Source organism: Balaenoptera physalus, assembly GCF_965194825.1.
Source record: "Balaenoptera physalus genome assembly, chromosome: 7".
Classification (NCBI taxonomy): domain Eukaryota; kingdom Metazoa; phylum Chordata; class Mammalia; order Artiodactyla; family Balaenopteridae; genus Balaenoptera; species Balaenoptera physalus.
In genome coordinates this window covers 104,583,522-104,606,279 of record NC_138886.1, presented here as the reverse complement: position 1 = coordinate 104,606,279, position 22,758 = coordinate 104,583,522, and the positions used below count along the sequence as shown (strand labels likewise).

The 22,758-nt window shown below is 49.6% G+C and overlaps 2 protein-coding genes across 3 annotated transcripts in view; one reads left to right on the top strand and one right to left on the bottom strand.

Moving 5' to 3' along the window:
- The first annotated feature begins 589 nt into the window (after positions 1–589).
- S1PR3 (sphingosine-1-phosphate receptor 3) lies at positions 590–12,867 on the top strand. Of its 2 annotated transcripts, XM_082471330.1 has the most exons (3): positions 590–849; positions 8,661–8,859; positions 9,349–12,867. In XM_082471330.1, exon 3 carries the CDS (start codon positions 9,492–9,494, stop codon positions 10,626–10,628), a length of 1,137 nt encoding a protein of 378 aa, XP_082327456.1. In that variant the 5' UTR covers positions 590–849; positions 8,661–8,859; positions 9,349–9,491; the 3' UTR covers positions 10,629–12,867. The 2 variants fall into 2 exon arrangements, with proteins under 2 accessions (XP_082327456.1, XP_082327455.1); XM_082471329.1 differs by lacking the exon at positions 8,661–8,859.
- Positions 12,868–13,596: 729 nt separating this feature from the next.
- Positions 13,597–22,758, bottom strand: part of SHC3 (SHC adaptor protein 3) — a 160,383-nt gene continuing 151,221 nt past the window's right edge. The window contains 1 exon segment of the mRNA XM_082471281.1: positions 13,597–21,401. Within this exon segment, the coding sequence (XP_082327407.1) occupies positions 21,273–21,401 (129 nt within the window). The 3' untranslated portion in view covers positions 13,597–21,272.

Genomic DNA, 22,758 nt, shown 5'->3' with positions numbered 1-22,758 from the left:
GCCCCTGCAAGGTCGGCAGCCAGGAGCTCAGGAGGAGCGCAGGATCTGAAGGCCGTTCTGGGGCAGAGGCGGAGGGGCAGGCCAAGCCCAGGGGGACTGCGGAGGGAGGCGGGAGGCCACGGGAGAATGTCTAGGACCCACCAGGGAGGGCCTCGAATGTGGGGGCAGGCAAGGGAGGCAGGAAGACCGGGGCGGGAGTTCGGGGGCGGGAGTCCGGGAGCAGGACGAAGGGGTTTGGGGCCTAGTGCGGGCGCGGAGTGCGGGGGATGCTGGAGCGGGGCGGGGGAGGTTGGGGGGGGAAGGAGGGACGCGGAGATGGGGACGCGGCGCTGAGGGAAGGGGTATGAAGGTGGCGGGGGACAAAGAAGTGAGGGCAGAGGGCCGGGAGATGGGGGAGGGGGCAAAGGGTAGATGGGTGGGCGGGGAGATGCCGGGAGGCCGGGGGATGGAGCAGGGTGAGGGGAGGTGGGGAACGAGGCCAGGGGAGGAGGGGGCGTGGGGGGCGTGGGTACCGGGCCTGGGCTCGGGGAGGTGGAGGTGGGGCCCGGGATGTGGGCGTGGGGCGGCAGGGCGGGGAGGCGGAGCTCGGGCCCCTCCCCGGCGGGCCGCTGGAAAAGTTTGCGCCCTGGCTGGCGGGGACAGAGGCAGAAGAAGCTGGTCTGGGAGACACGCGACAGGAAACCGGCGCCAAGCGCGGCGGCAGGACGAACCGGAGCGAGACTCTCCGGCCCGGGAACGTGCCGCGACTCCCGAGCCCCAGGACTATCCCGGCGTCCCAGCCCAGCTCGCATCTGAGCGGAGGAAGGGGTGTCAGGATGCCGGTGGCCCAAGTGCCCTTCCCAGACGGAGGTGAGCCGGCACGGCCGAAGGTCCGGGGCACCCGGGGTGGGTGGGGGCAGCCGGGTCCACCTTTCTCACAAATTTCCAGCCAGCCCTCGGCGCGACGGTGACCTGGGTGGGCGAGCACATTACATCAGCATCACCCCCTCCATACAGGTCATCCATTCTGGTGACTGAGCCGAGGCGGGGTGGGGGAGGGGATGGTTCCTTTTTAAGTAAAATTGGAGCTTTTAAATGCCGAAGGAAAGAGTAGTGACTCTTCACATAGACGATCCGTCAGTCGCTTTCCTGGGACAATTAAAAAGTTAGGCTCCCGCCCAGGATGAGGACCTGGGAACTCTGGAAGCGTGTGTATATGTGCTTGTTCTCTTGGGGAAATTATTCTATTTAATTTTATTCGCCACAAAATTCCAGTTTTCCTTCTATTTCTTAAACAAGGCAGTCAGGACTGTCAGAATCAGGGGGCTGGAAGAAAAAGTTCCTACCGTGCAATAATGAGGTTCCCAGGGAAGATCAGTATGTTACATTCATAACAGAGAAAGCTGAGGAAGGTCCTTCTTTGGCCTGGTGCAGGAAAGTGCTAACTTTGCCACTTTTAACCCTCCAGTCTCCAAATGGTTCTCTCTCCCTCTCTCCTGATCCGTCTCCTTCTTACTTTCTCTCTCTTCCTGACATTGGACACTCCCAAGGACATATTACTTTGTGGTGTTTTTGTATTTAGAGGTAAGAGAGGGACTTCTTGTTGGATTTTTAAAGTGAACATGCTTTACTTTGAAAATGAAGAAAGGTAGCAGCATGAACTGAGTCTGGCTCTTCTGGAGGTCTGGGTACTTCCAGAATTAGGCGTCTTTTTCAAGTCTGGAGTTAGAAGTTGCAGACCTTGCATATAATCACATGTTCATAATTTATCTTTTCAACATTTATTTCTTCATTGATGAAAATCTTGCGGGCATGGTTAAGAAAAACATAATTCCTAGAAAGTATGAGGGCAGGATTATGGTCTGTGGGTATATGAGTAACAAGGATGGCCAAGCCTGTTGCTGGTTGTAGGTGGTGGTTCTGGTGTGTGTATGTGTGTGGGGTGTGGTATGGTGTGGTGTGTGTGTGTGTGTGGTACTCAAGGAGTTGTGGAATTATCCACATTTGTACAAGTTCTCAATTGATGCAGAGCTCAGTGCCAGTATGAATAATTTTGTTGCCGGAGGGGAACCACACACTGGATGTTCTCAGTCAGTAAACACTCACTTAGGGCCTGCTCGTCCAGGCGTTCTTGTTGCCTGACACCAGAGATCTGAAGCACAAAGTCAGCCCTTAAGATATAGACAAAATGATTCCTCAACCAGTTTTCATCTCTGAAAATGCTGCTTTCCTCTTTACATTTGTGAATTTCATTAAAGGCATGACTCTCCTAATTTTCTACCATATGTGGATACTGAAACTCCCATTTCCTGTACAAGGAGCCTTACCTATTGGCCTAATGAATTTATTTCTCAAAATTTACGAACTGATTTTTCCTTGTCTGGAAATAATGACACTAATTTGATTCCATGGTATCTCTTCCACCTCCTAAAAATGTTTCAGGACCTACAGTGTATGCATATATTTTTGTTGCAAAGACATGGGGATTTGAGCATACCATAATCTCGAAACATTTGGGGTTGCCCAGTTGGAGAAACCCTTTTTTTCTGCCAGGACTTGGAACTATGACTCTGGTGCTGCCACAGCTGGCAAGGCAGCCTCAGGCAGTCTGTTACGTTGGCCAGTTTGCCAAGACTGCTGTGCCCTGGGCTACCCGAGCCTTTCTGTTTCCTCACATTTGGCTTCGTGATTCTTTTCTTATCAGCTTCAGAGCCATTTCATATTATTCCTTTGCCATACATTTTCTGTAAAATTAATTAATTGCCTTAAGAGATATTCCATGAACTTTTGGAGATAATAAGATATACTGAGCAGAATCCTGTCTAGTTTTAGTTAATAATACTTCTAAGTTGTTGTTACAGTTACTAGGCATAAAGTTGCCTTTTCTTCTCTTTTGTTTTCATTCTATTTTTGAGGAATTACAGCTGCATCTATAAGAGGCCAGGCAATAGGCCAGTCAGGTAAATCAGTGACAAGGTTGTTCCAAGGAGAGTGTGGTACCGATTGGGTGGCTCTAACGTCCGATCAGCACCATGAGCTGGAGCGAGAGACCTGAGTCAGTTGACTAGGCTCTTTGGTCTTGAAGATGCCACTCCATTTCCTCAGGGTCAGAGTTTTCCATATATTTCAGTCAAGCCCTCACATTAGCATTCCAGCATTTTGCTATCAGTTCCAAGCATGGTGGTGACACTCTTGTCACTATCTAGGTGAGGAACACATGGAAAGGTGACAGTCTCCGGAAGAGCTTATCCCTAATGTGGTGCACTGGAATCCAATGACACAGGCATCCAGCCCAGCGCAGCCTCTTCCAAGCTGTGCTACAAAGGACACTGAGCCCACACACCCAACCCCCCAGACTCAGTTTCCTCCTTTGTACATTTGGAAGGCAGATGCTGTAGTGGAGATCAGACATGGTACCTGCAATGTGCAACGTGCGGTACCTGTGCAGTGTCACCAAGTAAGAGCACTGCTGTGGGAAAGGATGACAGGGACCCCACAGTTAGGACTTCCTGGGCAGAATACCTCTTATTTGCATATGCCTGGAGGAGCTCATTTCCACACACTTTCATTCGTCCTGTGGCAGTCTTGGTAGGAATTCAATCCTGTGCCCTTCCTTAGAACAAGCACAGAAGAGAAAGTTTGACAAGCCTGGTTGAAAACCAATGAAGGTAAAGACCTTTTGCGTCTAAAGCAGTTGCCCTCCAATCGACGAGCCAGGATGCCCAGGAGAGCGTGCACGGAGGCAAATGCTCGAGCTGCACCAGGTCCTGGGTACAACCTGCATTCCTGGGGCTCCCTGGACTGCCCCCAGATCTGTGTTAGCATCCGAGCCTTGTTTACCGGGAGAAAGAGCTATGGAGAAGCCACTGAAAAGCAGGAAAACTGATCAGGGACCAACTCGCTTCCACACTCCAGAGAAGAAAGGGGAAGGTGTGGAATCCTGACGTGGTTCATCTGTAACAGCCGTTTTCTCACTGGGAGCTCCACTAATGGGCACAGAGCAACTCGCAGGCGTGCAAGACTGAGTGTGTGAAGCCTCTTGCTATGAACTATCTCTGAAAACAGAGTGAGGTCACCTAAGAAGCTCGGAGTGAGGGGAAATACTCATTAGCAAAGGAATTTTGCTGGGGCCATGAAATGGCCAACTCATTATTTCCTTTCTAAATTCTTCTAAACAAAAAAAACAAAAAAAAAACTTGCTTTCCAAGAAATTTGGCTTGTTGGCAAATGCTTCTTGTTTTAATTCAGTTTGGGGGATGAACTGGGAGAACATGCCTTTAAAAATACAGCACCCTGCATCCGACCAGGAAAAATAAATTTCTCACTATCTTATTGTGTGTGTGTGTGCGCTTTTTTGTTTGTTCGTTTGGGGTTTTTTTTTTGGCCATTACAGAGAGAAAGAGACAGACCCCAGATTGTGGAAATATTTTCCTTTGTTTTTTTCCTTTTCCTTCTTTTTACAGTTTGTTTATTTTTCAAATTGACATGTGTAGAGAAAGTGAATCGCTAGCACGGAAAGCACATCTGGAATCCATCGGCCCCTGCCGGGCTCACCCCTCCCTGCAGATGCTCCAACTTGGAATGGAGGGAAGAGGTGTGGGGTGACACACCTCTGAACCACCTTCTAGAAAGTGTCGTATTCCTTCTCCGCAAAAAGAAAAAGGCTCGGCGTTGAAATGCCTTGAGGTAGACTTGAAGACCCCAACTGAATGAGGTCGAAGTGAAAACTCTTAGGTGTAGCGGGTCTCTGTTGAGTAGATGTAAGGGAAGCTCAGGTGTGGGCAGTGTACTTCAGGGGACGGGGCTGTGGGGGTCTGGGCCACCTGAGCACAGTCTGAGAGTGAGAACTCTGCCTGTGGACATAAGCAAGGCACAGCTCTGTCGGAATCTGGGTTTGTTGGAACACCACTGCCCATAAGCAGGAGTATCTCTGTCCTGAGTATCTTCTATCACATGCCTGGCTTTCTGAATGTGTACACGACTAGCCAGCACCCAGCCACACTTCTCAGCATCAGGCTGTACTTTTAAGTATTCAGGTGGAAATTAAGCAGTGATCAACCTTTTACAATGGAAAGGCAGATGCTGGTCACTGCCAGCCCCAGACACCTATCTTTTAAAATAAAACAAAACGTGAGCATTTGTAGTGCGTAACTCTCACCCTCTATGGGGACTTCTCCAGCTCCCCACAAATACCATTCGTAGGACCACGGACTGAGACTCATAAGCCTCTGCAGGGACCCTCCCATCAAAGCCCAACCTAGACATCAGTGCTAGGAAATCCACGGTACTCCTTGGAAACAGAGGCACGTGCTCGCCACAAGGTCAGCCTAGCAACACTGCTAAGGACAACAACACTTGGAAACCACTCCGTGTCCACAACCAGGAATGAATGGAGGCTGTTGCATCCATCCACATGGTGGGAGCAATGGGAAGGAATTACCGGCATCTCCACGCATGACTCACAGGAGCATCACATTGAGAGGACGATGCCAGGCACGCTGTATATCGTGTGGCTCCATTTATATGAAGGTCAGACACAGGCTAAATTACTCTAGGGGGCGAGGTGTCCAGAGAGTGGTACTCTCTGGGAGCGGTTAGTGCCTAGAAGAGGCCATGAGGGATAGGATAGGTTGGTCTCCCAGGAGCCCTGGTGCCCCCAGTGCCCAGCACCCCTGCAGTGACCAGCAGCAGCAGGACGGATAAGCCAGGGAGGGCCGATGCCCCGCCTCGCCATGAGCAGGACCTGGGAGGGGCAGAGCGTTCTTCCGGCAAACTCGGAGTCTGTGCTGCGCCCCTCGGGACGGAGGCCCGAACTCGCCCGTGAGATGGTTTTGACTATGCACGGTGGTGTTCAGATGCATCCAAAATCAATCTGATCTTTAGCCCAGCACTTAACTCTCAGGTGGGGTCTACTTTCTAATGTTGACAATCCAAAGAAAATAAGCTTTTAGATTCCAAAGAGAGATGGATATCTTCCAGTTACGCAAAATGCGGAGATTCACATTTAACAAAAGAGGTTCTGAAGAAATGTGCTCCTTGAGCGATAAGTATTTAATTAAGGGAAACTATAAATCAAGAATTAATGGGAAAATATGTTCGCCCTCAAGATTCATGGTTTGGATGGGTTTCTGGCACATCTTAGACAATTTTTGTTTTGGTTATTTTCTTGCTGGTTATCAGCTTTTATTGTGTCCTTTTGTTTCCTCTACTCAATTTTATGAAAACTCTACATATTCAGGAAAAAAAAAAAGTTGACGTGAGTCTGCAAAGCCTGTGGTGTATTTCCTCTGCCCTTTATTTCCAAGAGAAGTCCACATCCAGCAGTTTTAAAGGGACTCACTTCCCTGCTATCCGTACTATACAGCCTGGTCGGAGGGGTGGAGACTGTCCAAGAGGTATTCAAATGCCGTGGAGTTATCATGGGGGAAACTAAGGCACAGGAGACAAACTTTGGACACACCCTGGTTTCAAAAGCCTTTCAGTTGCAGATGCCTAGAGCCCTTTCACCCCAGTGTGAGTGGGAATTCCTGTACAATTCATGTTCCTGTCCTTTTAGGTAATATTAGTATGTTTTTTATCATTCAGACTGCTCTGGTGCTGAGTCAGTTACCATCATAAATCCTCTCGTTATGCTTGCCAATATCAGGCCCTGGGAGAGAAACCCCTGATGGGAAAGCAGATGTCTCAGAGGCATTTGAGGCAAACCCGACACGATGGTGTCATGTACAGAGGGGCGGCCACTTGGACGTGGCAGCAGGGGGTCTGGCATGGGGGGAGTTGCGTGTGTAGGGCCCTCGGGCCAGCCATGTGACCCCATTGCCGTCGGGGAAATAGCTGCTCTCAGGATGCTGCCGCCTTGTGGCTCTTGGTGGAGCGGCACATGCGTTCCTCTTCCCTGCCTTTGTGCCACGCCTTTTCCATGAATGAGGTCACACGTGGTGCAGTGGCGGTGCATCTGTGTGGGGATGCCGAGTACTCTCTCAGGGGTTGTGCTCTGGGGTGGCAAGTGGTGGGAAGATAACCAGGCGGCTAAGTTCTCCTGTGCCTGGTTTCCTACGACAGCCAGGAAGGGTCAGCAAAGAGGGAGCGTGGATTCTCCATTCGCCGCCCACAGATGAGAGTACTTAGATGGGCAGTAGTAAAGGGCACACACGTTTACTGGGCACCATTAATATACATGGTGCTGTGAGAGGAGAGATGCTGCGATCTTCACGGCGTCGGCATGAGGATTAAATAAGGGGCTCCAGGGAAAGTGCTCTGAGAGTGTCAGCTGCTGCTCCTATTTCTACTCTTAAAAAGACAGCTTGCAATTTGTTTTAAAAAGTGGTGTGCAAGGGCAGGATGATTCCAGAAAATGTTACAGAGCAGGTAGAATTTGACTTGGGCTTGAAGGACGGACACGATTTAAATAAAAATGGAAGAGGGGCAAGAGGGAGGAGGGGAGCTGCCCACGAGCTGACCCCCACCTCTGCCTCTGTCTCTGGGAGACCTGCAGGCGAGGCCCCTTGTCCTTCCCATGCCCAGACCAAGCAGGTGGGCACCGGGGCTGGGTGGGGAGCCCTGCCTCCCTCCTGCCCGAGGCAGCAAGGTGCCTCTGGCTCAGGCGACACAGCCCCAGGGTCCGATGCTGCCTCCAAGGGCTCATCAGCGATGGGGGAGACTCGGCAGGCGCCCCCCACCCCAGTACTTCATTGTTAGCCTAGCCTCAGAACCTGCCTGCTTTTCCTTTTTGAAGTTAGAAGAGGTTTCTGCCAACATTTGGCAGTCAAGGTGACCCCCCCAGTCCTTCGTGACCTCAGACCCAGCTCAGATGCCAGGGGCCCACGTGGTTTCCAGAACGAGCCGCACATCGAAGCTCCAGGACGCTGGAAGAAATCTCTGCAAAGAAGCAGCAGGGCCATCTCTGCCCGATGTCAGAAAACTGGAGTCCCCCAAATTAAGGGAGGGGAGGTTTGATAATGTCCTCAGGGCGTTGGGACCAGCAACCGAGTGGCAGGAAGGCATCTACCTGGAGGGTCCCGTGGGCGGGGAGCCCTGTTTGGAGCCTCCTCTGCTTCTCACTGACAGAGCAGCTACCAACACTGAGCCCCAGGATCCTCCTGGCCACTGAGGCCCTCTATGGCAATGAGCTCAGCGGGTGGATGAGGCCTTCAGATTCGGTCACACCCCAAAATGCAGAGCCCCGTTTCATCGGAGAGGGGTCCATGTGCCACTGAACCAAACTGAGGGTCGTGACTTAAATGTTATAAAAGTTAAAAAAAAAACTTCACACAGTCGGCTGTTGTAAATTAACCTCGTTGGATCTTAATTCTATATTTAAATGCTCAAATAATTTTAATTTAGAATAAGTGAGTTTAGTGAAATCCATTTCTGCCTCGGTAGTTGGGTCTGCTTCACTGTGGACATCACAGGAGGCCGATGGATAAAGCCACAGGTGGGGTGGAGTGCATCCAAGGTCCAGTGGGGGAAGGACCATCCGAAGTCTGGCTCTTGTGTTCTCCTCCCCGCCCTCTCACTAGTGCTCCCAGGGTGGTTTCTTTCAGTTCACACACACCGATTTAGTTTTGGCTGTTTAGACAGCTAGAGCTGAACTCTGAATTTTAAGCCAAACTCGAAAATCCACTTGGTTGTCCTCTGTTTTCTTCCTTTAGTCTCAATAGCTGTTGCTTCCACTTTTACAGGTTTGTATTTCTTCCTCCCCTGGCTCCACGCTCAGCTGCTCGCTAGGGGAGTGGCCATGTGGGCCGTGCGTGGCCTGTGCTGTTCTTCCTTTGGTGGCCAGGTGGTCAGTTTCCGAGATCTCCGCTGGGCAGACCTGGGGGCCATCTAGACTCAATTTCTGGCCCTGGCCCTGCTACCCGGGGATCCCATCCAGGAAGTGTGAGTACTTCCCACAGTGTTGCTCCAAAACCCACCAAGGACGTTTCAGAAATCGGATGGGCATTATTCCAGATTCTATTCTATTTTTTGGACCTGGCATAATACCGTTTCTCTCTCAGTAACTGGGAATAAGGGTTCACCAGCTCCTGTGCAGTAGATGAGTATGAACTAGTTAGCGTTCCTAAGTGCCTTGAGATTTCCAGATGGAAGTATTACCTGTGTCTGTGTGTGATGGTGACGTGACTGAATGATGGCGGTGCTCATGCACTGAATTTCCCTCCTCAACAACTGCAGACACAGAATTGCTCCCTTTGGTCTCCATGGTCACTTAGGATCTTGACCTGTGTTAAAGGCCCTCTCTGGGCCCATGCAGACCAGCCGTCCAAATGCTTCAACATTTTTCGTGCCTTTCCCCAACTTTATTGTTGCCGTTGATCTTAGGTGCTGTTACTTTATCACTGGGCGCCCCCTCCTTTTATCTTTTTGCAGGAGCCTATTCTCAACACCCTAGCTGGGGTCTGGCTTGGATCACTATTGCAGCCTGAGCCGCAGGCTTTCTTTGCCCGGGAAATGGACGTTCCCAGGGCGCCCTCTGGTGGATTCTGGAGCTAACCGATCGTGACTTCCAAGTGATGGCGACGGTTCTCACGCTGCACCCCAGACCCTACACCTCCAACGAGACGCTGCACAAACATTACAGCTATGTAGGCAAGTTGAAGGACAGGCTGAAGGACGCCCCCGAGGGCAGCACGCTAACCACCATTGTTTTCTTGATCATCTGCAGCTTCATTGTTTTGGAGAACCTGATGGTTTTGATCGCCATCTGGAAAAACAATAAATTTCACAACCGCATGTACTTTTTCATTGGCAACCTGGCTCTCTGCGACCTGCTGGCCGGCATAGCCTACAAGGTCAACATTCTGATGTCGGGCAAGAGGACACTGAGCCTGTCTCTGACCGTCTGGTTCCTACGGGAAGGCAGCATGTTCGTGGCCCTCGGGGCGTCCACCTGTAGCCTACTGGCCATTGCTATCGAGCGGCACTTGACCATGATCAAAATGAGACCATACGATGCCAACAAGAAGCACCGCGTCTTTCTCCTGATCGGGATGTGCTGGCTCATCGCGTTCTCGCTGGGCGCCTTACCCATCCTGGGCTGGAACTGCCTGCACGACCTCCCTGACTGCTCCACCATCCTGCCCCTCTACTCCAAGAAGTACATCGCGTTCTGCATCAGCATCTTCACGGCCATCCTGGTGACCATCGTGATCCTGTACACACGCATCTACTTCCTGGTGAAGTCCAGCAGCCGCAGGGTGGCCAGCCCTCACAACTCAGAGCGGTCCATGGCCCTGCTGCGGACTGTGGTGATCGTGGTGAGCGTCTTCATCGCCTGCTGGTCCCCACTCTTCATCCTCTTCCTCGTGGATGTGGCCTGCAAGGTGAAGGAGTGTGCCATCCTCTTCAAGGCCCAGTGGTTCATTGTGCTGGCCGTGCTCAACTCCGCCATGAACCCCGTCATCTACACGCTGGCCAGCAAGGAGATGCGGCGGGCCTTCTTCCGGCTGGTCTGCACCTGCCTGGTCAGGGGCCAGGGTGCCCGCTCCTCACCCATCCAGCCTGCTCTCGACCCAAGCAGAAGCAAATCCAGCGGCAGCAATAACAGCAGCCCCTCCCCAAAGAGCAAGGAAGACCTCCCCCAGATAACTGCCTCGCCCTGCATAACAGACAGAAACAAAACCCTGCAGAATGGGATCCTCTGCAAGTGAGGGCGCCGGGCTCCAGGAACGTGGGGTCCTCGCATCTCCGTGGAACGAGCGGCAACTAGCCCTGCAGCCACATTCTTATTGATTGCACGCCTCACCCATGGGGGCTATTCCAGAGCTGGGACTCAGGAAACCTATTCTGCCAACAGCCTGCCTGGTGTGGACGTCTCTTAAGGAGGGAACCCAAGGAATTGCCAACCCATTTCAGTGTAGACAGCGTGCCTTGTCCGTTTAGGCTCCAGGGTCTTCCAAATGTACCAAGCTGTCGATGTCATCAGTCGCCTTACCCTGAGTCCCACCGATCACTGTCTGCTGTGCCTAGAGAGGGAAGGTCGTGGACCACACAGTGTACAATGTGTCTCCCAGAACATCAGGATGATGTTTGGTAACTTTACACTACACTCTGTGCACAGGATAGATGCCGTACGTTCGTCATTTCTGTGTTACAGAGAACTTGCATTTCATATGTCTGCCATTGGTACACGCAGAAGCTGCAGTACGTGATACTGTTACGTAACAGGGAGTACAGGTATATTCTGACTGAAGCACCAGGTATGAGGATATGGCTGGAAACTAGGTGGATACACTGGTTCCAGTCTCCTCAGACTGACATGAAGTCTCACGTTAAGCAGGTTTTGAAAGCCCAAATCCCCCCAAAGGGCTTGTCCGAGGCTGGTCTCAGATGTGTGGGTCTGACTCCAATCTGTCCTGAGACATACACTTGACAGCGTCTGGATTATCCTGGTGACAATGAGCAAGTTCTGTGGGCGTACATCCCCCAAGGGGACCCCTGCTTCTCTTCTGTCATTTGTCCCTGCAGAGTCTTAAGCACATCTAAAAGCCACATTAGCCAAATTATGTGATTGTTTGAGGTTTCTCCAAATCACAGAAAAGCCAGCCAACGTATTCCAGGAGCTGTGCCCCAGACCAACCAAGAAAAGAACTCACAAGGGAGAAGCAGAGGACAGACCCCTGGCTCATTTCACCTTTCCAATGTAATGGGGAGTTTCTATTGAATTCGGACAGGTTTGCAAGGCAGCACTGTGATCCTATGTTGAGTTTGAATCTGTATCAGAAAGCACCAAGTCAACAACGCCCTGTGTTGTCACAGCTGAACAGCTGGGGCCGTCAGCAGCCTCATGGATTCCTGAAAGCTGACCCTGACCATGACTATTAGAGCAGTTTAATTGTGATCTGGCAGCTTGTGCTTTCTTCAAAGAAATATAGCAATACTGTAATCTTCCTTTTCAACACAGGTTGACCCTGTATCACTGTTTACCTTAAGAAGCAATTACTTAGAAGGTATTTTTGTACACAGTCATCCCCAGTGATTCTTCATGCAGTACAGATGGGTGAACAATACACAAATTTGCAGAGCTGTCATAAGCATATAGTTGATGTATTGAGTTCTTTGTTAAAAAAAAAAAAAAAAGCAACCTTTAAAAGGATTCTTTCTTGGGTAAGTCTCACATCAGAACCCCCTGAAGTTTTTAGGTTCAGTGGGAATTTTGCCTGAGTAAAGACTAAAAGAGTAGTCTTAATACATGAGTAACTTTTCAAAGAGAAAGGGACTCCTCTTTGTTATATGATGCCAGTTCCTCTTTATTAAGGAAGATTTCTGTGGGTCCTGGGTGATCATGTACCGACCAACATCTTTCTTAATTTTTGGTACTGATGAGATAAATCCTATTTGTAAGGAGATGCTCATCGGTGGCATTTTTGTTGTCCTCATTACGTCACTGAAAAGGAGCTGATTCTCATGTCAAATAGCATGAGAAAATCCAGGGCATTTCTGGAAAAGTTAAGCATTAAGATACTGGGATAAGAAAACAACAACAACAAAATTGCCTCAAAGAGCCAAAATATTGAGTATTGCATTTTACCTTAGGTAGTGAAATGACTTAACAAATTTATATGTTAGTTCTCAGTTGCTTGGGGGCCCCAGATGTCTGGCACTAATATGAATAACACTATAACCTCAACTTTTTTTTGAGGTAGTGCAAAACTTTCAATCAATCTGAATGAAAAATACTCCAAAAAAGTAATTGTGTTTATTTGATATATGCAAAAAGTAATCAAATTTAGTACCGACGTGTACATTCCTAACTAGCTAGCTGGAGATCATTTAGAAGCTGAGTGTGTCAAAGCCACAGAGAACCTGTGCATTAGATCTCGTTCAATTAGTAACCTTTACTGCGTCCCATGTATGTTTGTTACGAAAATAAATAAAACCGAAAGCCTTTGTATAAACTCATTCTTGGGAGTCCATGTGAGGGGCTGTGTACACCGGGGCTGCCCCTGGTGATGTGCAAAGTGGCAGTGTGACCTCTCACCTGGTGCCAGTGTTTCTCTAAGAATTAAAACACTCTGAGAATTCCAATAACATTTCCCCTAGGCTTCCCACTAGCAGAGCTGGTGTTTTAGGAAACTTCAGTGTATTGGGTGCTTTTCCACCGATTTTGGTAGGTCAATAGGGAAGGAGGTCAATGGACTACCCTTTTGACAGGGGGAAAATTGTAAGGGTCATGGCAGCCAAAGTACAGCTGAAAGAGATGGGACGAAGGGTTCTGTTCCATTTGGTGTAATTGAAGCCAACAGGAGAGACTAGATCAGAACTGACCCTTTCTCTAGCTTTCTCCAGCACAAGTGGTAAGTTTTCGCTTCTCCACCCTACATTCTACCTAGAAGGAGACCAGTGTTTGGCATCACTAGTTGGTAGTGACATTCTGCCACCTTTGATACTGCCCAAGGCCGAGTGGACAGAAGTTAACATAAATTGCAACAGGAATGCCTTTGCCAGGCCGCCATTTTCATCCCACACCTTTGGTGTCCCTGACGGGGTTCTGCTGTGATTGTATTTTAAGAGATCTCCTGGGGAATAACTGAGAATATCTGCTTTCTATGGAAAGGCTTCACACTCCGCTCCTCTCCTTCATGAGGCAATACAAGATCCACCAACCAAATGAGAGACTTTTCACGATATTCTTTATTGCCCTCAGACTCACATTGACAGTTAACATCGGACTATTTAGAGAACGGTTGTTTCCACCCTTGACCCATGTTGCTTCTGCACTGGTAAAGAGCCTTTCACAGAAATGTAACAAGGTGTACTCTATAGAAAACTTCTAGTTAAATTACCAAGTCCATGCTTTTAAATGTATCTACGAGTGCAAAACTTCCACACCCAAATGTTTTTAGTATCTAAGTCAAATATCAAAGGGTTTGCTACATAATCAGAAATGCACACACCACTATTCTGAAAATGAAGGCACATTTTCCAATAACCAGTGATAAGAAGTGCAGCATTGCCTAAGTGGGTGCGACAGCCTCTGCCCCTGGGCCACAGTGATGGCATCCAGGGACGACATGTGGCATCTCCAGTTGGCTGCCCTAGAAGCTCAGGGATGTGCCCAGCATGGCAGCAGGGCTCACAACTGGAAGCCACATCATTTACTGAAGGAGTGAAGTGGATTCACTGAAATGTGAGGAGGGAACTTAAGCCAATTCTCTTTACCCGTTGTGTTATCAAATATCCCAAATGTTGGCCAAATAATTTAGGTTTTATTATTTTTCATAGAACAGAGATTAGAAAACTTGAAATTGGTTTTGTATTTCCACTCCTCAGAGATGTCCAAATACCGATTCTGTTCCAGTATCAACGTAGAAAGTGGTAAATTGGCAATAAACCAGAGACCTTCACAGTCATTCTTTTTTGTTTCACAAAAGTTAACGGAAAACAAAACACAAAATTTTCAAATATTTATCAATATGTATAATTTGCCATCCAAATGCTTTTTAAAAAGTAATAAATATCTCATTATTACACATTAGATGTACACGGAGTTCTCTCCTAATCCTTGGATTTAAACATCAAATTTTAATTCTTATTTAGTTCCGGATACAAAGAAACATTCATGTACTTAACTTTACAATATTTATTCTGGAACAAGTTATATCCAAAAGTCAAATGAACAGAGACCATTCCACTTGCAACCAACATACAGTTGTTACAAAAAAGTTAATTCAGTGTTCAAAAATGGATTTGCCCATTGATTTCTGCTTTAGTTGTCACTTGATTTGTGGTTAGAAACTTTGGTTGTGGTAAAAATGTCCCAGACAAGTGGGAATTCATGACCTCAAACACCAGGGCCGCAGTGTGTGTCCCACGTGCATATATTCCTGCCTACAGCATTTCAAGGTGAAACAACGAAAGAGAAACTTTACATTGCATGAGATTTCCTTTCTGGTGCCTTCTTCAATGAGAATGGCTCTTCCAGCCCTCGGGAGGGAGCCCTGTGTGTTTGGGCCCAGGGGAGTCGTTATTCTGGGCACCTGTGAATGCAGGAAGGAGGCGAGAACAGGCAGGAGCAGCCTCACCTCCACCTCCACCTTCCCTCCTAACACCGACCATTTTTCATGCATGAGGGGGTCCCGGACTCCTCCTGGGCCATCCACACCTCGGCTGCCTGTTCTTACCCTCCCCATCCCGTCTGCAGCCTAGTTTACAAAGCCTTCAGACTCCCCAGACCCACCCAGGAGTTCCACCCTCCAGGGTCCTAGTGAAGTTGGCCACACCAGCCAAGAGGCCTGTCACGCTCCCACACCCTTTGTGCGTTTATTTCCAACTGGACTATATCCTCAGGCAGACGGAACCTTTGCACACTCACAGGAGCCCAGAACAGTGCCTGCCTCACGTGAACTAACGTAAGATGAGGCCAAGAGAAAGCTGGTTAGAAAAGCCGACAAGCAGTGCGGCTGTACCCAGGAAGACCACACTCGGCCCCCAAGCACGCCTGCCTGGACAGCCTCATCAACACCCACCCCTGCTTGTTTTTACATGCTACTGGATGAACAGGGGATGTAGGTCTGGACTTGCTGCCCCCTCCCTTCTTTTTTCTTTTTCTTCCTCTGTCTTCCCGTCCTCTCCTTTCCTGTCTTCCCTCATTGACTTCTTTTCCCTTGTGTCCCTTTGTCACTTTCCACAGTGGACCCCCTGTGGCCCTCTTGTCCTGTTCCTGCAGCATCCAGGACCCTCCTCCCTGTGTCTGCAAATGCCAGGACATGTCGGTCCCCAAACTCTCAACATTTGTATAACTTTCTAGTTGTCCTTGTTAGTTAAAATACCAAAACTCAGGGAGGAGCCCGGAGGAGCAAATTGCCCAGTCAACTTGCATGTGCACACATACAGACAGAGATGCACATCCGTTGTGATCAATGTAGATATATGCATGTGTATATATGTATATACATACAGACAGATGCACATCTGTCGTAATCAGTAGGTATATGTATGTGTGTGTGTATATATGTATATATACATACACAATTGATATTCACAAGTCCTGGTATAAAGTTGCAATTTTTCTGGCTGCTATAAAATATGCCAGTTTTAAAACTGTTTATTTGTTGCTTGCAAACTTATAAATATGTATAAACTCCATTATAAATAAATTGTGGCTGGCAGATGGCATTTTATCTGCCAGCAATGATTGCATGGAGTTATAAACGCTTATTAATCCTCCACTTTTAAACTCACAGCATGGACCCTGGGATCTATAACATGAAGTGGCATGAAAACATAATCATACATTAGAGGGGAAAAACCGTCAATGAGACAGGTAAGGGCTAGCAATTCACACCTGAGGATGGTGCTCAAAGTCAAGACTGCCTACCAGCTTCACCCGCAATTTATTAGAAATGCAAATTCTCTGGCCCCATCGAGAACTACTGAGTCAGGAACTCCGGGGAGGACCTCCGATGGCTCTGATGCCTGCCTTTCACCCTAAGTCTGATTATGAAGGCCTGTCTCTCTGCCAAAGGATTCCCCGGCTTGGTGTGCATAGGACTGGCCAGGACACTGGGGCTCGAAACAGCCTTCCACCAGTGCTGGGCTGTTTGGGTAAATGTCCAGCTCTCTCCCCACGCTGGTGGATTAGCTCTGAGGTACGTCCAGCCCTGCCGCCCTCAGTCCCCAGTGCAATTCGTTATCCACATCCTGGTGACTAGCCTGACCACGCCTTCCTCATCAACTTCCTTCCCTTCCCCACCCCTAAGTCTACATACGCTCTGAACGTCTCTCAAGGTCTGCTTCTGAGGGACCCCAAACTAAACAAAGGAATAGAAACACTTCCTTGTCCATATAAATGACTCACGCCTTTATGCATTTTGGAAAAAAAGATGGAACGTGAATGTAAACTCAAGGAGGGAAGCACTACTGGCCATTTTCCATCAGGGGCTGAGCTTTATGTACAAGCCCTAAAGGACCCTAATAAGTCCTGCACTCTGTCCTAGATTCAGTCACTGACTGTCGCCACCCTCCAGCAAGTCAATTGATTCTGGTTTCCTCACTGAAAAATGGGTCCCTCCAGTTGTATTATCCCAGGACGCTCCCTTACTTGCTGTCCTCTGAGGAGCAGGAACAGTTCCAGGTTTACAACATGTGCCAGTCATTTTTCCACTTCTCTTTCTCAGGACCAACTTAAAGTTTTACTACAGAACCCAAGAGTATCATTCTGAAACCCAAGGCCAAGATTTGTCTGTGTCCTACAGTTACCTATTTGCAATCTTTCCACAATCTCCTTCCCATTTCCCACCGGGCTGTCACCATTCACAGAAAGGCATTTATGGATGGCGTCCTTACATACTTGGCCAACGAGAGAGCACAGATGTACACTTTTGAGAGTGAAGCATCCCAGGAAACAACCGTCCTCCATGCTTACACGTAGTCACCGGCCCCCACACCCTCTCAGGACAGGGACTGCACAGCCCGGTGGTGCAGGTGGCGAGCCAGGGCTCAGAGAAACTCAACAACCAGCTCAAGGCCACATGGCTCTGTGCATGCGGGAGCCAAGGTAGGCTGCCCGGGGAGCCTGGGATCCAAGGAGATGTGTGACTGGCCTTCAAGAAGTGACCGATTCAGGGAAATAAGGACCAGGACATTTGTTTTCAAGTGTTACTTATATAAAGGAGTCACCCAGGCATCTCATGCTACCTGAAAGGAGAGCTCCATTCCAGGAAGCGGGCATCTTCAGGACAGCAGGCTGGACACGGAGCCAGGAGACGTGAGTCGACACTGTCCCCAAGCACGGGGACCTTTGAGGGGGCCGCACGAAGCTCTGCTCCTCCCCCAGGCCAGCCCTGCTTTCAGCCAGGCCTTTCCCTGCTCACTCGGCTTGTCACCTTCTGTCCTCATTGGAAATGATCAGTGCTACCCACCCTCCTCCATCGGGAGAACCCCAGCTGGGTCTTTGTCCAGCAACCCCAACACCCGAGATGGCCCAAAACAGAATCATTGCTCAAATGAAACACAGGTAAAGGCCAGGCAGGCTCCCGGTCCTCTGGCCTCTCAAATATAAAAAGTCCGGAAGTGGTGGCTTAAACATAAGATTTAGGTGGGGAGTTATTTGATTTGAACACACCATCTGACTGTCCACCTGCTTCTTTTTTTTTTTTTTTTCCAGCCGTACCATGTGGCTTGCAAAATCTTAGTTCCCCAACCAGGGATCGAACCCTTGTCCCCGGCAGTGAGAGTACCGAGTCCTAACCACTGGACCGTCAGGGAATTCCCCACCTGCTTCTCCTATGAGCCGTTCAGAGTATCCCTAGTAGTCAGGTGTCAAAGCTGACTGAAACCAGTGACCAGCGGCGCCACAGAAGCCCCGCAGGCTCCCAGCAGATAGGCGTGTCACTGGAAAGCCCAGCTAATTCACACAGGATGGTGCGGGTAGGAAGGGGAAGGGGGGTCTCCAGAGCCACTTAGCAAGATGGGCCATTTTAGGACCACTGGACCCTGCCTGGCTCTCCCGGCAGACACAGAGGCCTGGGTCAAGCGGCAGGGGGCCCACGAGAGGGGCAGCGGGTCCTGACACACTCCGAGGGCCCAGGGTGGCCCCGGCACGGCGCTCAGTGACCATGCCCTGGGAGTTGGAGGCCCTGGAGCTGCCCCTCCTGTGGCTGCAGTGAAGTTTGCCTCTGAATCCCGAGCTCCCTGTGGAGCAGAGCTTGGGAAGCGCTGAGAGAGTGGAACAGCTCTGCTGCCCACCGACCGTGTAGCCTTGAGCAAGGTGGGCACTACCTGAGCCTCAATTTCCCCATCTGTGAGTGAGGCTCTGTGATGCCCAGCACGTGGCGCTTGAGGGAAGAGAGGAGATGACCCAGGTGAGCTCTTACATGCTTTACATGCTTTACAAATGGGAGAAAACAGACTAGAAAATTGCTGCCATCTGCTACACCTCAAATCTGCTCCAATGGCTACAAAGGAGTGCCAGTTATGTCCCACTAGCACTGTTCTGTGGGAAGCGATCTTAAAACCTCAGCTTAAAAATACATATTTTGAATGAATATTGAAACATTATTTGACCCCCCCATTACTTTTAATTTTCTAAATTGATTCTCATGCAAAAAAACATATATTGCTTATCACCATTGAGATAAACACTAACTTCAGAGCAGAGAGCTACTAAACCTGCAGATTACCATTTCTTATACTCCCAAGAGAAAAACAAAACAGATCAAATGTTCAGGGGCTCTCAGTTCTTAACTCTTGTTTCCTACTTTCCTTTGCCCTTAACATGAGTGTTTTGGCCTTATGCAGGGGGTTGTGCAAGTCTGTTGAAAGAAGTCATTTGATCCATTTGTATATGTGTGTACACTCGCACACAGAGAAGGATCATGCATCCCCACAGAGGTCGGATTTTTATGTATACGTCTGCAGGGCTGCAGGCCTCAAGGAGACAGAGTGCAGGGCAATTCTCACAGTCACCCCAAAGTCTACATCGTCACAGGGGAAGAGCCCAACCTAGCTGCTGCCCGGCGTCCCTGTTCAGGCCCTACTGCTTTTGGATAACTCGCAGCAGGGTATCTGTACTGCACCTGAAAACAGACCATTCTAGGAAGAGGCAGGGCAGACTAGATTAGTGCCAGACTCCCCATAAAGTTCCAATTCACTGCAGAACATTCTAGAAGATTGAAGCCACTGTCAGCTTGGGTTCATTGGACCTTCAAAGGGTAAAAACTCCACAGAAGGCTAACATGAATCCTTGGACCTGCCCCAAGCCATCCTCAGCCATCAGGTCTGCCCCATCCTCCCATCCTGGCCACACACACCCTCTAAAAGTAGAAACAGGGTTCACACACGTAGCATTAGAACTTTGTGGAATTAGCGCTCATTAGAATTTTTTAAATCTACCATTAACTCCACATTCTGGAAGCATCAAACTTATTACTCTCCAATGCTAAGTGTGTGCAGAGCGTCCTTCCGTTGCACCGATGAAGGGGGTGCTGCCCGCGATGGATTTCACTGGGACAAGAGCCAACATTGCAGCACAAGTGAGAAGGTGCCAACGAATGAGTGAATCCTTCCATCTTTGAAAAGACAACACCTGTTAAATCATATGGTAATCTCAAGCCAAACATTTTTTAAAAGTTAGAAACACTGTCGACTTCCTAACACCAAACAACCCAGTAGGAAATCAGTGTTTGATCCCAAAGGAAGGATCTGGGACAAAGCACTGCCCAGGACACGAGCCCTTTTCATGGAGCAATTGGGAAACCATTGTAGAGACAAACCAGCCACTTTACCCACCAATCTCTCCAGAAGTGGGACCTCAAACTAATTCCCAAAGCTCTTGAGCCTGGTCCCGAGCTTCGGGCAAACCTGAATCAGCCACAGCTGATGGAATGTCTCCAGGCAGGAACTCTGAGCACATGTGTTTGCACCTGTCTTCCGCACAGATCGTACACATGCTTCTTCCTCTACTGAATATAAAGGGGGCGGGGTTTTACTAGCAGATACTGCAGCAGCCCGTTGGCTAAGAGGATGTACAAACCCCCAACTACCCCTCCACAAATCCTCATTTTGTCCTTATACAGATAAAAACAAAGGAAGCATTTACCTGTCAAGATCTTGATCAGTGAGGCTTATTTTGTGCCCTATTTGGCAGCAAAGTGGATCCCCAAGAACCCCTGGACAACCAGGGTCATGGGAGACAGCATTCCTGTGCTCAGCACTACCTGAAACAGCTGGAGTAACGCCTGCTCCTCAGCGCAGCAGCCCTAATTTCTGGTGCTGCAAACCCCGTGCACACAGGTGTGATGCAGGCAGCCTGGGAGGCGTCGCCAAGGAGGAGGGACAGCCACGAGGACCCGCACTTCACAGGGCTTTACATGCAGAGCGTAGACAGCATCTTGCCTTATTCTATTACAGTCCCAGGTGTTTATTACCGACCCTCCTGCAGCTTCTATTCCCTGTATTGTGCTTAGTAGGTAACACCTTCCCAGTGGACTTTCCCAGTGGAATGGGTCAGCTGAATTAACATTTTGCCCGGACAACTACAGTCAAACTTTGTTTTCATTAAAAACATACAGCACAGAACATTAGTCTTACATCTTTCTTAGTCTTAAAAAATATAAATATAGAGGGATAATTTGTACAGGATGTATAGGTATGTACACCTTTAGTATGCACATGAGAATTCGGAACAAGTTTATGAAACTTGCGCTTTAGGGAGGCCTTCCTCCTGGGGCTGTTGAACAAAGCTCTGAGCCAGTGGGCAGATGCTTGAGTTCCCATGGCCCAGTACCCATCTACCGGGAAGAACTGAGCCCTCCTGACTGCAGGTGCAGGGTCGGGACGGGGCAGCTGGCAGGTCACGGGTTCCTCTCCACCGGCTGCTGAAGGCAGAGCTCACTCCCGGCAGAGACGATGGGCAGGCTGTTCTCCAGGTGGTGGTTGATGAGGTGGTTGATACTGTCAAAGATCCTGTCCTTTGTCCGGATCTGTGAGGGGTGCGGAGGGAAGGTTAGCGCCACCCACAGGCAAAGGAAAGAAGACACCCCCCATTGGGAGTCAGAACTGGAGAGGCAGCCTCCTTAGGGACCCAGGGTTTCCCTGTGCTTTCGGAGGTGGTGTCCGCTAAGTCCCTGGTCCCTGTCACTGGCCAGTAAATTCAGTCAGTTCATCTGTCCACCCCTCTGGGACTGAGCCATGGCCTCCCCCGCCTTTAGCAACCAGGGGCCGTGGTGATCCTCTGCCTCCCAACAGCCTCCTCTCTCTGGCTCCCCTCCTGCCCTCATGGGATCCATCCCAGAAACCTCTGTCCTGCACCACCCAGTGGTGTCTGCAGGCTCCCCTGCCCCTGCCACCTGCAGACCTTTGCCCGGCGGTACCGGCCCAGACCGCTTCTTCCACCTGGGAACCTAGCTCAGCCTCCAGGTCAGCACCTTCAGGCCCCCGTCCTTCCTTACCACCCCTCCCCAGGCCAGCTGTCAGCATCCTGTGCACCTGCCAGGAAGGAGCCCACAGCTGTGAGGAGGGGCTCCAAGTTCCCAGTGGAGGGTGACCCTTGCTGGGACGGAGGGGCAGTGCTGCAAGCTTCTGGTCACTCAGTTCTAAAGCTTAGTAGGGTGCCTGTCCATGAACTTCTCCTGAATAGATGAAGGCCTGAGATGGGGTGAGGGTGCTGGGTGGCGCTTTGTCTCTTCCCGCTGCACAATGGCCCTGTGCTCTGGTCCCTGGGAGCCACCAGTCCTCCCACCCTGAGCCGGTACACTCACAGTAGAGACCACACTTGAAGGAGGCAGTATGAGTTCTGGCCAGGAACAGTCTCCCAGCATGCTCTGGGTGCAGCCCCGGGGGCCTGCTTCTTTGAGAGGGAACGGAGATGGGGCAGGGGGCAGGCACCTGGCTGTACCCCCTAGTGCTCCAGGCCCACTGATGGCCCTCACAATGGGTCTGGGATGCCTGGGTACCCCAACCTCTCTCTCCAGCCTCATTGCTGGGGCCCATCCCTCCCTTGGAACAACCAGCTTCTCCCATCCCTCCCTCAAGGATCTGAAGGCACATCTATTCTCCTCACTTACTTGTCCCAATATTCTTTCCCCAAGTTCTTTTTTTCTTAATTTTATTGGAGTATAGTTGATTTAAAATGTTGTGTTAGTTTCTGCTGTATAGCATTATGAGTCAGTTATACATAAACATATATCCACTCTTCTTTAGATTCTTTTCCCATGTAGGTCATTACAGAGTACTGAGTAGAGTTCCCTGTGCTATACAGTAGGTTCTTATTAGTTATCTATTTTATATATAATAGTGTGCATATGCCAATCCCAATCTCCCAATTTATCCCTCCCCTCC